Source organism: Pseudoliparis swirei, chromosome 19 (genome assembly GCF_029220125.1).
Source record: "Pseudoliparis swirei isolate HS2019 ecotype Mariana Trench chromosome 19, NWPU_hadal_v1, whole genome shotgun sequence".
Taxonomy (NCBI): Eukaryota; Metazoa; Chordata; class Actinopteri; order Perciformes; family Liparidae; genus Pseudoliparis; species Pseudoliparis swirei.
In genome coordinates this window covers 9,492,918-9,509,154 of record NC_079406.1, presented here as the reverse complement: position 1 = coordinate 9,509,154, position 16,237 = coordinate 9,492,918, and the positions used below count along the sequence as shown (strand labels likewise).

Here is a 16,237-nt window from a genome sequence, read left to right as displayed (position 1 = left end):
AAGCAACTGCACCTCTATGACGTAATGACAGGCAACACACACAGCTGTCTGCCCAGCTGCTATGCAGACTATCAATTAGTTTTTAATGTGTCAATCTGTGGCTCAGTCATCTCCTTAGACTGATTTTTAAGGATAATTTTGCACATATGGGTAAATGTCATCAAATTCCTTTTGCACTGATGTAATCACTCCGACATTGAATGAAGCCGACCAGTTCCCCTATTTCTGTAACCGAGGCCTCTTTATGCTTTAATCAAGTCTTTTCTTCATTATTGATGACCTAGTAAACACAATTCTAACATTCTTGGTTACTTTAAAGGGATAGATCAACATTTTGCATGTTGTGCTTATTGGATATTAATAATAATCTCAGGTACAAAAGACAGTTCATGTTTATGGGGGGGGGCTTTCTCGTTGAGAAAAGGCTGAACTATATGAATCAAATATTCCTCTCTATCAGAGCAGTAAATTGATAGTGTCACCACCTCGAGAAAAGGGTGACATTTTAAGTCCCACATAAATTATAGCACAGGGACATCAGCATGAAACAAGCTGAAGAATGAAGTATTTTATGGCGTATTTTTTGAGTACGTGGATGTGTGAAATATTTGGTGTCCGATGAGGACATTATGCACAGTGGCTAAGTACAGTAAGGCTGCGTGGGTGCTGTGGTTCTCTACAACTTTGGAGTTTCAGGGTCGGGAATTAAAGTAAGTTTAGAAACTGAAGAACTATTGAAAGAAAATGTTAATGCAGGTTAGCCTCACATAATGTAGGTTTATTTTTTAACCAAATGAGTTACGCCTGGTGTTAAAAGAGCAGGATTTGATTCTGTCAAACACTCCCTTCCATGCATCATCTGCAATTTCAATGTTCAACCGGCCACCTGTTTGACTTATTATTTTGGAAATTATGAATGATGATCCCGCTAGCTTGATGCTAGAGGCGATTGCCACACCTCTTCGTAAAGCTTCCAACCTTCCAATCTCTTCTTAAACAAAACATCAGCAAAATATCAGCCACACTGCATCCAGCCAAACAATTCTTTGGCAGAAACTGAGCAGAAACTGAGCAGAAATATGACTTTCTTTTCGATGAAAACAATAGTCCACATGCGCCATTTTGGTCTATAAATGACCCCCAGCTGAACTCTACCGAAGGAGTTTCAATTTACAGCAAGCATGTTGTTTCGAGTCTCAGCATATCTATTACTACTAGTCACATAATGTGGTACTTGATTAATGTTGTGTGGCTAAATGTGCTGTCAGGCTCCCATAGGCTCACACGATTCAAAGGAAGGGTCTTGATAATGACAGTTTTATGAAAAAAATATTATTTAATGATAATTTCATTGCACAGAGCATTATTTTAGTTTATTTAGTGTACGTGGAGGTATTGAACATCACTAGTGATACAAAAATTGAAATAAATAGCGTGTTACATGAAAAAGAATGGAAATATCACACAAATCAGAGATGCTCCATTTGGAGATTTGCCTCTGTACTATTTACTATTTACTCTGTCCTATTTAAAGAAGTCAAACTTTGCAGAGAGACCGTTAACATATTGTGTTCTGATATAGTATATGTTTAAAAAGGTTAGCTGCGTCATCTTGAAGAGATATTCATCCTGTGTTCTATCGTCAAACAATTTAAACCACCAACACATATTAAACTATATACAGATCTTAGATCAAGTGTTTAATTTATCATATCGTTGAAACTTTTCAAATAATTTTCACATAATAATTCATTCACATAACAATAAGAAGAGGAAGTGCAAACATAACACTGTTTTTTTAATTTGAGTGGGTCATAATGGTAATAGATGAATCCAAATAAGTGTGGGTATGTCACAAGATGTGTAAGCGGTTAGAGGAGGGGTGGAGGGTTTTGGTACTTTGCTCACGCAGAATGTTTTTCCAATTTCATGTTCGTGAACCTGTCGGCACAACATTGTAAGAGAGTTGGGGAAAGCACTTTTTCAATTCACCAATATCGGGCGGCAAGACAATCAAGCTTCAAAAGCAAATAAGTGTCGTTGGAAAGCAGGCACCAGAGAATCTAATGACAGGACACCCGAACAGGAAGCTATGGGGGAAGGTGCATAGGAGATAAGGCCCCCCGAGTTTATTGGATATGAATTTCCAGCATACAGTTGGGGAGGGAGAGGAACAAAACATATGAATTAGATTGGCAGCGGATACATGTCTGGTTAATATTTAGTTTAATTGTGGTTTGAGTCAGAACCTTTGCTCTGAATCGGCCTGTGCCATGAACAAATAGAAGAGCAGTGGACGTGATCTTGCATAGCAAGGTCGAATCCTCACCTCCGTCAAGAGACCAGACCCTTTTTAAATTATCAGTTCTCGAGCACTGCAGCTCAAAACAATTATATAGAACATAGAAATGGCACCTTTTAGGGGGGATGGGTTGGAAACCAGAGTAGTCGCTGACCGGAAAGTATCTCAAACTGTATAAAGATATAGATAGAATAAAAATCCGTCAATAAGTTTGTCAAATGAGGCAAATATGCCATCTTTATATATATCTTTTAGCAACACCTTGACGGGACCACAGCTCAAACGCAATATCCTGTATGGATGGAGGGGGCAGATCAGCTCAGCCTGAGTGGTCAGGCGGGCTGGAGAAACGGACCACATTCATCAAATATATTAGGAAAATGTATGAGAACGGAATAATTTTTCTCCTGACAGACCTTTTATAATCCTCCCTCACAGTTTACACACTTCCTGCTTCCCCTTTGACCCACTGTGCTGTTGAAATGAGATATTTTAAAAACAGTTCAGGTGCACTCCTCTTCAGCTTCAATGGCAGATCAAATCAATAGCTGTGCAGTGCACCAACTGCTTCCAGATACCAACCAGTCTGGATCTGGAACTCTATTATTTCTCTATTCTCATCATCAGTAGAAGACTTCCGGTACAAGTTCTCCCCTCATGCAATACAATGTGATACCGTCGAGATTAGTCTAGACTCCTTCCTGAATCCCGACCAGCAGACTGCTTCTGTCTCCACCACCTTCCCTCTGCTTAGCGTGTGTGTGTGTGTGTGTGTGTGTGTGTGTGTGTGTGTGTGTGTGTGTGTGTGTGTGTGTGTGTGTGTGTGTGTGTGTGTGTGTGTGTGTGTGTGTGTGTGTGTGTGTGTGTGTGTGTGTGTGTGTGTGTGTGTGTGTGTGTGTGTGTGTGTGTGTGTGGGGCATCATTCTGGCTGGGCTGAAAGGCTGCTATGATGTAATTGGCAGTAATACCGTGAGCTGACGGTGGGAGAGAGAGCAGGAGATACTGAGAAGAGAGAGAGACAGATGGAAGTTAATAGAGGGAAGAGAATAGAGAGAACACAAAGAAGAAAAGTGAAGAAGCCGAGAGGATACATAGAAGAGAAGACTGAAATGAACCCCTCCACTGTAAAAGAAAGAGGAAGGTCGACTGACTATGGCTCCGCTCGAAAATCACTACCTGTGTGTGTCTTTCGTGTTTCTTACAGTTCAATGGTCACACACAGCATCTGTTTTGTGCTCACTTGGTCTACTAGAATGTAGAGAAAATAAGTTTTGAAACTGGTGGAAATAATATCATTTCAATTAGAAAGGGAGGACTGCAGGAGTCCTTCTGATTCTGCTCTCAAACCCCACAGTTACAATAGTAGGTGTATTCTTCTCTTCATTTTGATTTGACAAAAACATCACGGTTCAGGAGGTAAACTGGCACCTCTCCAGCTACCAGTCTGACTGGTCCGTTCTGCACTTGGAGTCCTCCCAGACTGACAAAAAAAGAATTCTCACAAAAACTAAAAGTAAAAAATGAATTTTCACATGAACGGCAACCATGAAATATGTGCCAATTTATTGATAACCTGGCAACCCTGGCTGTCGAGACTTGATTTGAATGTGAAACTGCAGTGAAGTTTCTGTGACTGCAATGTATTTGAGAATAATATTACACCTGCTTTATTTAAAGATTGTTTTGCCTGTTGACACTAGACAAAACATCAAAACCAAGTGTAGAATACTTACGCTTTTGTTCTACAAGAGATGACAAAAAGACTCACAAAAGACATTTTGTTCAAAGGACCTGACGGGGCTCTTGATGTTGGCAGGATGCATGATGATAAACAGTGTTTTACAATACTGTATGTTTTTCGGAAATGTGATTCTTGAAGTTAAACCGAATACAAAGAGAATCTAATGTGGACCTGTGTGAGATGTATCTGCTCTAACTACTTCTCGTCTTTGTTCAGGTGTTCCCACACCAACGGAGGAGGTTCTGCACCACACGCTAAGCATGCTGGTCCGTGAGCGGAAGATCTACCCAACACCAGACGGATATTTTATTGTAACCCCTCAGACTTACTTCATCACTCCGAGCCTAATCCGAACCAGCTCCAAGTGGTACCACTTGGACGAACGTTCTGCTGACCGGCACCAACAGCAGCAGCAGCATCAGAACCAGCAGCAGCATCAGCAGACGCAGTGCACCTCCCCTCTCTCCGGCACCATCACCCCGTCCACCTCTGGAGTTGTGCGCGATCGAACACACCCGAAGTCCAGCCAAAACCACAGCGGAGGAGGTGGGGATTCCATTTTTAACAACAACAGTTACCGCGGAGACGACCCACCCAGCCACCACAACACCCTGCAGCGTCGATCTCCCAAAGACCACCGGGAGGCGTACTCGTCCCCACGCTCCCCACAGACGCCTCCTCAGCAAGCAGCAGGCAACACCGAAAAGAGTCGCAGCACCCTCGGGTTCCCCTTCAAGACGGACACGCTCACCAAACACCGAAGTGGGGGAGGGGGAGGAGGAGGAGGAACTGGGGGAGGAACTGGGGGAGGAACTGGAGGAGGAACTGGAGAGATAGAGAAACAGGCAGGTGGAGGAAGTGGGACAGGAAGTCGTAAATTTGGTTTGAAGCTGTTCCGTCTGAGCTTTAAGAAGGACAAGACCAAGCAGCTGGCCACCTTCTCTGCACAGTTCCCCCCACAGGAGTGGCCGCTCCGCGACGAGGAGGTGCCCAGCCAGCTGCCACGCAATGTCGAGATGGAGATCATCCGCCGAATCAACCCTGACCTTACTGTGGAGAACCTCGCCCGGCACACGGCGGTCATGAAGCGCCTCGAAGAAGAGCGCGCGCAGAGGAGCAAAGTGTCATCAGCCAATCGGAGCTCCAGGAGTAGGAGAAGCGGGGGTCGACACAGGAAGCAGTCTCAGACCAAACTCAGCCGCTCGCATAGCAAGAAGAGAGCGCCCCGCGGCGAGCCCAGCGACGGCTCCCACCCGGAGCTGGCCGACAGAGACTACAGAGCCTACTCGTCCTCACTGGCTCGGTCACCGAGGGAACACGCCCTGGCCACGGAGCGGCAACGGGCCCGCCTCCACTTGGCACATAGCAACCCCAACATCCTCGACTCCTCCCACCTACCTGTCACGCCAGAGTGGGATGTGTCCGGAGAGCTTGCCAAGCGCCGCACAGAAATGCCTTTCCCCGAGCCAAGCCATGGCCCGTCAGCCCACCACTCCAAAGTCCACCGCTCCCACTCCCACACCCAGGAGAGGAAGTCCAGGAACGAGCGCAGCGACAAGGCAAAGGAACGCTCACGGTCCATGGACAATTCCAAAGGACCACTTGGAGCCGGGATGATCGGACCGCCCGATTACTACGACGAACGAAGCCGTTACTATACTGACGATGGCACCCTCCGAGCCAATCAGAGCTCTGCTCACTACTCTCGTGCCACACCCCCTTCATCTAAACTGGCTGTGGATTCTTTGGGGTTGGATGGGGGCAGGAGTTTAGAGAAGAGTAAGAGCAGGGACAGCCTGCCAGCGTACTCGCCCAAACCACTGTCCAGCGCCATCCCCCCTGATGATTACTTCCAATGCGCTGGCTCCTCTGAGGCTGCTCTTACAGCGGCTAACCAGTTGGGAACTCTAAGCAAAAGTAGCCATGATGGATTCAAACTCAGCAGCGCTGACAGGCAAATGGACAGACAGACACCCCATCCTCTAGAAAGTAAGGAGGACTTGTCAAAGATGGGGCCTAAGGGTGGCAGCCTGCCTCCAATGCCCCTCTCTATCCCTGACCCCCCGCTTCTCAATGGAAGACCTCCCCATAGTGCCTCCTCTGGTCAGGAGAAACGTAAGGAGATCTTTAGTAAAGACACACTCTTCAAACCTCCTCCTAGCCTCCCGTTGCCCGGCTACAGCTCCCTGAGAAAAACTCCAGCCCTCGCCTCCTCTACTCCATCCTCGTCCTGCGATGCACTTGATTCCGAGGAGGCCTTCGATGCTCCCAAACCTCTGGTGGCCACGCCATCCGTCACCCCACAGGGCATTGAACCCACTACCAGCGCAGCAGAGGCCTCCTTCGACTACTACAACGTCTCGGACGACGACGAACTCGAGGAGGGGGGCAACAAAAGTCGAGGAGACGACGAAAAGGCCGGAGGAGGTGTTGCCGGGATGGGAGGAGGTGGAGCAGGGACCATGCAGTGGCTGTTGGAGCGAGAAAAGGAGAGGGATCTACAGAGGAGGTTTGAAAGAACCCTCACCTTCCCCGGTGCTAAAGAGAACCTTCCGGAGCCCAGTCAGAACCAGCAGTCAGCCCACTCTGCTAGACTTGACAGCATGGACTCCAGCTCCGTCACTGTCGACAGTGGATTCAACTCACCACGGTGAGAACATGTCCTTACACACTGCATGCATACAATACAGGCACAGTTAGAAACTCTCATTCTCCATGTATCTAATGCGCCGGCCTGCATTGGACAAGCCACACGTCTTCATTCATTTCTCTTTAGTTTAGAGGCCAGCCGATTGTTTTTGAGCCCCACTGGCACACCAGAGTGGACGAGATCGCAGGTGACATTTGCAAGAATAAATCATGTCCTATCTTTGTGTAGATGTAGAGTTTTTTTTAAATTTCAACAGACAGTATATGGGTGAGTCCATCTGAATAAGCTGTCACACACACATGTGTGTCTGGAGTTAGCATTCAATATGATTTTAATGAATTAATTTACTGAATCAGAATTCCGTATTAAATTCAAAGACCATGGCGTAGAAGCACTGCTGGGTATTTGTCCTAATCACACAGGTGCTCTTTGGGTCCTCCAGGTTTACTGAGCTTAATTAAGCTTGTGAAAGGCGCGTTGCATTGTGGAATTCATTATTCATGAAGTACAACTTGCTTTGTGTGCTTTAGATAAATCTAATATGGATTAGCTTTCAACATATGTAAGTAACTCATTCCATAAATGACAAAAAAAGTCAAACGCACACTCAATAGTTACCTGTAGAGTGACCGGTAAAGAGGGAATGTCGGACACTTTGGAATCATCACTCTGTGTCATCACATGGAGTCGTGATCCAAAAGAAGGTCAAGACGTTGCTAATGACGGGTCTGATAAGGGATTCTGGATCCAACATGGAACCGTCTATCTGAACCCAAACCTAACCATAGAAATAATACGGGATTAAATCTCTGCAGCTGCTGACATGTTTAAAAAATGGATCCATAGTTATTGTTGCATCTTTGATTGTTGTGGCTGATATTAATACAAAAGTCACTAATATCAGGCGTACAGATGCAAAAAATGTGAAAAGGTTGTTAGATATTTTCAATTGTTCTAATACAACACCAGTGTTAAGAGAGCCTACGCCACATCTAGAATAAAGAACGCTGCCCGATCCTGGATGTCTGTGAAGTTTATGAGCCTATTGTTGAACCAGACACTGGTAACGTCATTACTGCTGTGTGACCAGGAGAGATGCTCAGAACTACGACCAGGACACACGCCTGTGTTTCTCTACAAGGTTTGGAAATCTGACATTTTCACATGACGGATGACGAACAAAGGCATTACAGTGTGAGTGAAGCTGTTGTAGGAGTTGAGTGCTCTTTTGCCACAAAAAGAACTCCCACTGTTCTCACTCTCCACTACTAATCTAGTGTTTCCTGTTAATTACAGTCTATGTAGGCCGACCACGTGTTCATAATGAACATATATATTTGTAGATGTGTATATACACTACCGTTCAAAAGTTTGGGATCACCCAGACAATTTCGTGTTTTCCATGAAAACTCACACTTTTATTTATCAAATGAGTTGCAAAATGTATAGAAAATATAGTCAAGACATTGACAAGGTTAGAAATAATGATTTGTATTTGAAGTATTAATTTTTTTCTTCAAACTTTGCTTTCGTCAAAGAATGCTCCTTTTGCAGCAATTACAGCATTGCAGACCTTTGGCATTCTAGCTGTTAATTTGTTGAGGTAATCTGTTGAAATGTCACCCCACGCTTCCTGAAGCACCTGCCACAAGTTGGATTGGCTTGATGGGCACTTCTTGCGGACCATACGGTCAAGCTGCTCCCACAACAGCTCAATGGGGTTGAGATCTGGTGACTGTGCTGGCCACTCCATTACAGACAGCATACCAGCTGCCTGCTTCTTCCCTAAATAGTTCTTGCACAATGTGGAGGTGTGCTTTGGGTCATTGTCCTGTTGGAGGAGGAAATTGGCTCCAATCAAGCGCTGCCCACAGGGTATGGCATGGCGTTGCAAAATGGAGTGATAGCCTTCCTTATTTAAAATCCCTTTTACCTGGTACAAATCTCCCACTTTACCAGCACCAAAGCAGCCCCAGACCATCACATTACCTCCACCATGCTTGACAGATGGTGTCAGGCACTCTTCCAGCATCTTTTCACCTGTTCTGTCTCACAAATGTTCTTCTGTGTGATCCAAACACCTCAAACTTGGATTCATCTGTCCATAACACCTTTTTCCAATCTTCCTCTTTCCAATGCCTGTGTTCTTTTGCCCATACCAATCTTTTCTTTTATTGGCCAGTCTCAGATATGGCTTTTCTTTGCCACTCTGCCTAGAAGGCCAGCATCCCGGAGTCGCCTCTTCACTGTCGACGCTGACACTGGCGTTTATGGGTACCATTTAAAGAAGCTGCCAGTTGAGGACCTGTGAGGCGCCTATTTCTCAAACTAGAGACTCTAATGTACTTGTCTTCTTGCTGAGTTGTGCACCGGGCCTCCCACTTCTCTTTCTGCTCTGGTTAGAGCCCGTTTGTGCTGTTCTCTGAAGGAGTAGTACACACCGCTGTAGGAAATTTTCAGTTTCTTTGCAATTTCTCGCATGGAATAGCCTTCATTTCTAAGAACAAGAATAGACTGGCGAGTTTCACATGAAAGTTCTTTTTTTCTGGCCATTTTGAGAGTCTTATCGAACCCACAAATGTGATGCTCCAGATAATCAACTAGCTCAAAGGAAGGCCAGTTTTATAGCTTCTCTCATCAGCAAAACAGTTTTCAGCTGTGCTAACATAATTGCACAAGGGTTTTCTAATCAGATATTAGTCTTCTAAGGCGATTAGCAAACACAATGTACCATTAGAACACTGGAGTGATCGTTGATGGAAATGGGCCTCTATACACCTATGGAGATATTTAATTAGAAACCAGATGTTTCCACCTAGAATAGTCATTTACCACATTAACAATGTATAGAGAGTATTTCTGATTGATTTAATGTTATCTTCATTGAAAAAAACAGTGCTTTTCTTTGAAAAATAAGGACATTTCTAAGTGATCCCAAACTTTTGAACGGTAGTGTATATTTGTGTATGTATATATATATATATATATAGAGGCTAGTTATGCTTACACACTCAAAGGGTGGGGTCTGCTTTGCCAGCGCAAGCAGGAGATATTGAGATTATTATTTAGAGGCCACTGTTAGAAAAATATTATAATCTGAGAATTTAAGAATGAAGTATGAGATATGTATATCTATTTAAGTCCCCAGATGTACCCCATTCTACTAACAATGACTCAGACATCATGGAACTGGTTTCATTTGTGGGTATTTAATTTCAACTTGTTTTACTCTCAATTAGGATGTTTATCTTCATCCTTGTAAATGCGTATTCCTGACGTGACGTGAGTGTGTGTCTTAAAGGGTGTGCGCTCCTGTTGCCTCGACAGAAGCGGGAGCTTGAAGCACTTGATTTGGCGTTGCGCTTCTACCGTTCCTCACTGTGTGTCACCGTCTCTCTGCAGAACAAGGGAGAGCCTGGCGTCCAACACATCTTCCATAGTGGAGAGCAACCGTCGACAGAACCTGGCGCTGAGCCCCGGCCACCTCGGCATCACCACCGGTACCGCCACCCCCTTCTCCTTCCGCACCATCCCAGAACCTGCCGGCACACAACCGGAGAAACTCCAGAAGCCCAGCGCTTGCCTTGCGTCAATCACCAGCGTATAGGGGCGGGACTACTGTAGGGGCTGGGTGGAGCAACAGGAGCCGATGGAGAGGGGCCAGAAAAAGATAAAGTCCCACCCCCAAGGACTGTTACATCTTTAGACTGACATTAGTGGAGCTGCCACAGGCCCACTGTGGAACTATAGCTATTACACACACACACACACATACATATATACACACACACACACACAAACAAACAGAGAACTGTAGACCACCAGGAAACTCCTCTCTGTCGCTCTCACACACACACACACACACGGACAGACATACACACACACACACACCCGGCCACTGGGCAGACTCCGTCATTCGACAGCCTCTAGTTTACACACTGCTGTTGTGTTGTTTCACTATCACGTGGGTTCTAGTGTATGTGTGTGTGTGTGGGGGGGGGGGGTTATGTTTGTATAATCTGTAATCTCAGGTCATTTTATTTCCACTCTCATTCCAGCTGCTTCAGATCAGCGCATCTCCCTCTAGTGGTGTCTGGTGGTATTACACACTGAAGAGACGCTGCTCCTGCTGACTGCTGTTACTGATGGTTCACACATTGTCACTGATCCAGCTCCTACTCACTTGTCTCTGTCGGCTCTCCTCTAAATTCACCACCGGCGGACACCGTGTACGGTGCAGGGCCACAGGATACGACAATGACTATTAACCATCTCTCCAAAGTGAGGGGGTTAGACGGCTCAATGAGTGACCTGTAACCAGGGCTGTTATGAAGCTGAGCAGTTTGTGTGTCTGTTGGATGCCATGATGCCCATTTGAACTGTCTGATCACTGTAGACCCGCTTCTCCTCCAGCTGCTGGCCGATGTGTGCACAGCGTGAGGTGTGCAGCTCCAGGGATGAGGCTTCTGATTACAGATCGTTTTGACCTTCATGAGGGCCGATCTTCCTCCACTTTGCCTCTCATTGAGCGTTACCCCTCATGTCCACGGAATGCAGCTCATGTTTCAGCTCCGTCGTGGCTGCTCAGTCCTCCACAATAGGCCATAAACAGATGAGAGAGGAGTACGGTGGCCCCGAGAGCTCAACACACTGCAAATTAAGAAGACCCTAGACGGGACCGTTGGATCCCTGAGGGGGAAATTCACACTCCAGCAGCAGAGAGACAAAAAACAAATACTATTTGAAGGAAATATTAAAGAAATCAGAGAGGTGACAGTATACACATACCTGACACATTATAAGTGAGTTTATATATATATATACAGTGTATAAATATCTATATTTATTGACAGTTGACATGAAATTAATATTTAATGACATGCTGCATTTTGTTATTGACTTTGTCTTTATGTACATAGAGCAAAACTAGTTTTCTTGTTTGTTTAGCGGTGTTCACATACAAGATATTGAGGTCCTGCCGATGTTGAGGAGTTCGTGCTGACCGCTGAGTCGGCATACCAACGTGTCCACCATGGCCGTCACAGTAGGCTCCCAAACATTCCTTTGAATAACCATAGGTGAGATTTCTGGATGTCAGTGATGACGAGCAGGGTGGCGGTGGAGCCTGTTACGGTTTAACTGGCGGCACACAGTTGTAAATACTTCTTAGACGCTGGCGACTCATCTGGTTACTTTGGTTCTTATTCATCAGTTGTGTTTGTTCTTCATTCGAGTAGGAGTGCGATGTGTTCACACGCAGCCTGCAGCACGATGTGCTCGCCACGGCGTCACCGGGTGCTCGCTATGTTCATGATTTATGAATTCATTTTGATCCCCTGGCCGACTGTCCCACGTGAGCCGACGCACCCGAACAGCGGTGTCGTCGTGTTCGCCGGCTCCGTCTCGTGGCACCGTCGCGGCAGGACCTCAATAAACCTTCACGACGCAAAAACAGTCAGAAAGAGAAACGGGCGGAACGTGTCGGCCGAACAAGTCTGACCGCTTTGAGGACGCGATGCGGCCGCGTCCCGTGGACATGAGGGGTCACGGTCACATCCCTGCGACGCTGCTCGCCGACTTCCTGTAACGCCACGCTGTGTTTTCAGTGGATGCTTGTGAGTTTTTTATTTTTTTATTTAAATGCTGGCATCAGACAAAGTCGATGCTGCCGCTGGTGAAAGGCCGGCCCGGGGTGTCCGTTCACTCGGAGCAGCCGGACCGGCGCTTGAGGTGGCTGAGCGTCCAATATACGAGTCGACTCATCCAGTGTTATACACGACAAGCAGGGACGAGGCGTGTTTTGATTTCAGTATTTCTGTAGTTGCACACAACATTACCATGAGTTTACGTTTCTGTCCAACTTCATGGCTACTTGAGTTTTTTTTTTTCTTGGTCAAACTGTTTGAATCGAGTCCCTGAGCCCCTCTCACTCCTGGTGCTACGATGTATTATGGCCAGAGGCGGCCATGATAATAGTCATAATAAAAGGGTGATGAGAGAGTTGGAGTCTAGTAAATGGATGCTTACAGTTGTATCAAAGGTTTCACCCGTCTACCTTTGGCGATGACCACTTAGTCCCTTCTATAAAGCACGTGGGTGAACGGGACTCTGACTCCAGTGACGGCTGACGATGGCACAGGGACACGTGAAATAAGTCTCATTGTAACCACGGCTGGATTAACCCCTCTGGAGTACCTGCAGTCCTATAGGCCAATCATTTCCCATCCCTCTATAGGCTCAGGGAGCGGTCAGTCATCCCAGTGTCGTCGTCCAATAGGCTCCTCTATAACTACCTCCACAGCAGCAAAAACACAGCCCGTCCTTTCTACTATCTCACTGTCATCAGCCTCTAGCCTGTGAATGTCTGCACACACACACACACACACACACACTAACACACTACACATCAAAGTGCTGGACTCCCTATTGTTTCCCTTTCTACACTAACACAGTTCTTCTAATGGTACATTCTAGCATTGCGGTTCAGCTGCTGACCCCCGCAGCCCAAACACCCTCCTCTTCCTCCTCCCAGCCACTAGTACAGGACTTCATGTGCCGCGTGAACCTCTTCCCTGATCCCAGGAAGGGACTTGGACCTGTGTCGCGTTGGCCTTCTCACGAACAAGGCGTGTAACGCGATATCCTGCCAAACGGCGACGTGAGCTAATCCGCTGTGACCCGGCTCCGAGGGCACGGTCCTCCATCGCCTCCGTTCTGTTGCAGGCCGCCCTCATACACGAGCTGCAGATCACATTTCAGTCACACGGACCCTCGCGGGTACGCGTCGAGTTTAAATTAGCAAATGACACAAAAGACGCACGTGTCGTTGCTTTTGGGGAAACAACGGTATTTATCAGAATGCGTGTCGCTCTCGCCTCCCGGTCACGTTCCCGCTGTAGAGCAGGACCGCGCGGTTTAAAGAAAGTGATTCGTTCCCGTAGCTGTCGTGGCTCAATGGGAGGCACTGGGACCCCCCTGCCCGGCCGTCCTTGTCACACCGCGACCGACCAGTTAGAGTCATTGTGCAGCGACGAGGCCGAGGACCCTCGCTGACTGCCCACCTGCAACGCGTCGTGTTTGTGGGAACGCGACCCCTGGAATGGTCGACTGGAACTTGAACTCTTTGCCGCCGCGCTCAGAACAAATATACCAAACCCCTCTTCCAAGCTAACATTCGGCCTTCCTCTGCGTCTCGCCGCGACACCAGGGTGATGCAAGTAGAAAGGTTCAGTTCCAGGGAACGGCTTTATATTCTCTGCCTAGTGGACTGATGCTTGTGTTCTCTGGACATGGTCTCTCATCTATTCATATGTTAGGAGTCAAACCTCTGTTCCACAATTTAAAGCCATTTATAGTTTTTAGTATTGCTGGATTGTCGCTCGTAGTCCACGATGTCGGCAGCGTTCTAACTCGACCGAGTCCCTCTTCTGAACATGGAGTAAACTGAATCTGTAACTGTGCTCTTACCCAACAGTACGCTTCCAATCGATCACAAAGGCCCCAACAGGAGTGCTTTAAACCCCATTCTACCTCTACAGAAGTGTTTGTAGTGCCAGCTGTTCCCTCATCGTTTGGCCTTATCCTCTATGCTGTGACGACCGAAATGCACATAGCCAGGGAGGGATGAGCTTCTGCTCTCTGTTCCACCTTTACCATTTCGAGGGTTTCCTGTTCCTGGTTTCAGTCCCTGCTGTACCACTAATCTTGGGTTTACCACTATACTGGATTTGAGTTATTGTCCCTGAAGCGGAGTTCATTCTCTATTGTCCCGACAACTCTGGGCTTTAGCTCCGGTTCCACAGCCAACGTGGGGTTCTTGTCCCTGTTCCACCAGTAATATGACTGGGGTCCCCCCAGTAAGGTGGAGGATCATGGGTTCCATCCTTTTTATGTCTAACGATTGCACCAGCCCTCCAACTCCTCCCTGCTACTGTCTGGCCCAGTGGCCCTCCATCACCCCCTCGTCTCCTCCAGCCACACTTCTGTAACCTTCCATCCCTTTTCTACACTGACAGTCCATGAAATGTCTTCCCTTAACATCGGCGGTGGTTTATACAAATGGAGGTTCAACAATAACATTATTTCTAATGGTGACGGTATGTCATACCTGTAAATGATGTTTATCTGTCATGCCTAGTCAAATAATTTAAACAATAAAAAGAGGGATTTTTTTTAAATGTCTATAATATCGGAAAGTCCCTTTGATGTGTAGTACTGGTGTTACCGTTGTTGTAGTGTATGTGATACCCTATTGGGATTGTGTTACTTTTTAAGATAATAAAATAACAATGTTTGGTTACACCACTGTTGTGTGTTTATGTGATCAGACGATGAGAACCCAACACACTGTCTGGGGTCACAATTGGAGTGTGATAATGAGCACGTTAGTAATAAACCTATGACTTATAACTCATTTGTAAAGCACCTTTCACTCAAGAAATGTGGCACAAAGTGATAAGAAAAGCAATGTACACTTTTTTTTCTTTTTTTTTCCCTGTGGGGAAACTCTTCTCTGCATTTGACCCACCCTTGGTTATTAAGGAGCAGTGGGCTACAGTGACGCGCCCGGGGAGCAACTGGGGGTTCAGGGTCTTGCTGAAGGACATTTTGGGGAGAGCGGGGGTCGAACCGGGTACGAGATGAGCTACAGCTGACCCCGAATGCTTCACAAAAAGGAAGATGGACGTGGAATGAACACATAAAAAAAACTTTTAAAGGTTGTGAACAATTAATATTCGGTACCTCGGCTTCTGAGGCCAGAAGCAAACACAGACCCTCCCAATTCTGCCTGAAACTGAATTTGACTGAAATAAGCATTTTTCAGCCGATCAGAACATCTTCCCTCGAGAGGGGGCTTCACTGCAGCTTTTATCTCTGCAGTCAGGAAAGCTACCAACCACTGATAAAAATAAAAAATAAAATTATAATCAAGGCAGTGCCCATATTTGCAGGATGCACATACAGGACTGTCTCAGAAAATTAGAATATTGTGATGAAGTTCTTTATTTTCTGTAATGCAATTAAAAAAACAAAAATGTCATGCATTCTGGATTCATTACAAATCAACTGAAATATTGCAAGCCTTTTATTCTTTTAATATTGCTGATTATGGCTTACAGCTTAAGAAAACTCAAATATCCTATCTCTAAATATTAGAATATCATGAAAAAGTATACTAATAGGGTATTAAACAAATCACTTGAATTGTCTAATTAACTCGAAACACCTGCAAGGGTTTCCTGAGCCTTGACAAACACTCAGCTGTTATAAATCTTTTTTTTTACTTGGTCTGAGGAAATATTAAAATTTTATGAGATAGGATTTTAGAGTTTTCTTAAGCTGTAAGCCATAATCAGCAATATTAAAAGAATAAAAGGCTTGCAATATTTCAGTTGATTTGTAATGAATCCAGAATGCATGACATTTTTGTTTTTTTAATTGCATTACAGAAAATAAAGAACTTTATCACAATATTCTAATTTTCTGAGACAGTCCTGTATATCAGTAGATTGAATGCAAATAAATCAAGTAAGATACCACATGT

General features: G+C 45.7%; 1 protein-coding gene across 3 annotated transcripts in view; it reads left to right on the top strand.

The window, feature by feature from the left end:
* The window catches only part of LOC130209450 (storkhead-box protein 2-like), a 55,406-nt gene extending 40,412 nt beyond the window's left edge, over positions 1 to 14,994 (top strand). For 2 of the 3 annotated variants that reach the window (XM_056439103.1, XM_056439105.1), the window contains exons 3-4: positions 4,260 to 6,693; positions 10,096 to 14,994. In XM_056439103.1, the coding sequence (XP_056295078.1) occupies positions 4,260 to 6,693; positions 10,096 to 10,300 (2,639 nt within the window). In that variant the 3' untranslated portion in view covers positions 10,301 to 14,994. The remainder of the gene's footprint in view (positions 1 to 4,259; positions 6,694 to 10,095) is intronic. The other variant, XM_056439104.1, reaches the window with a different exon arrangement.
* Positions 14,995 to 16,237: the final 1,243 nt, after the last annotated feature.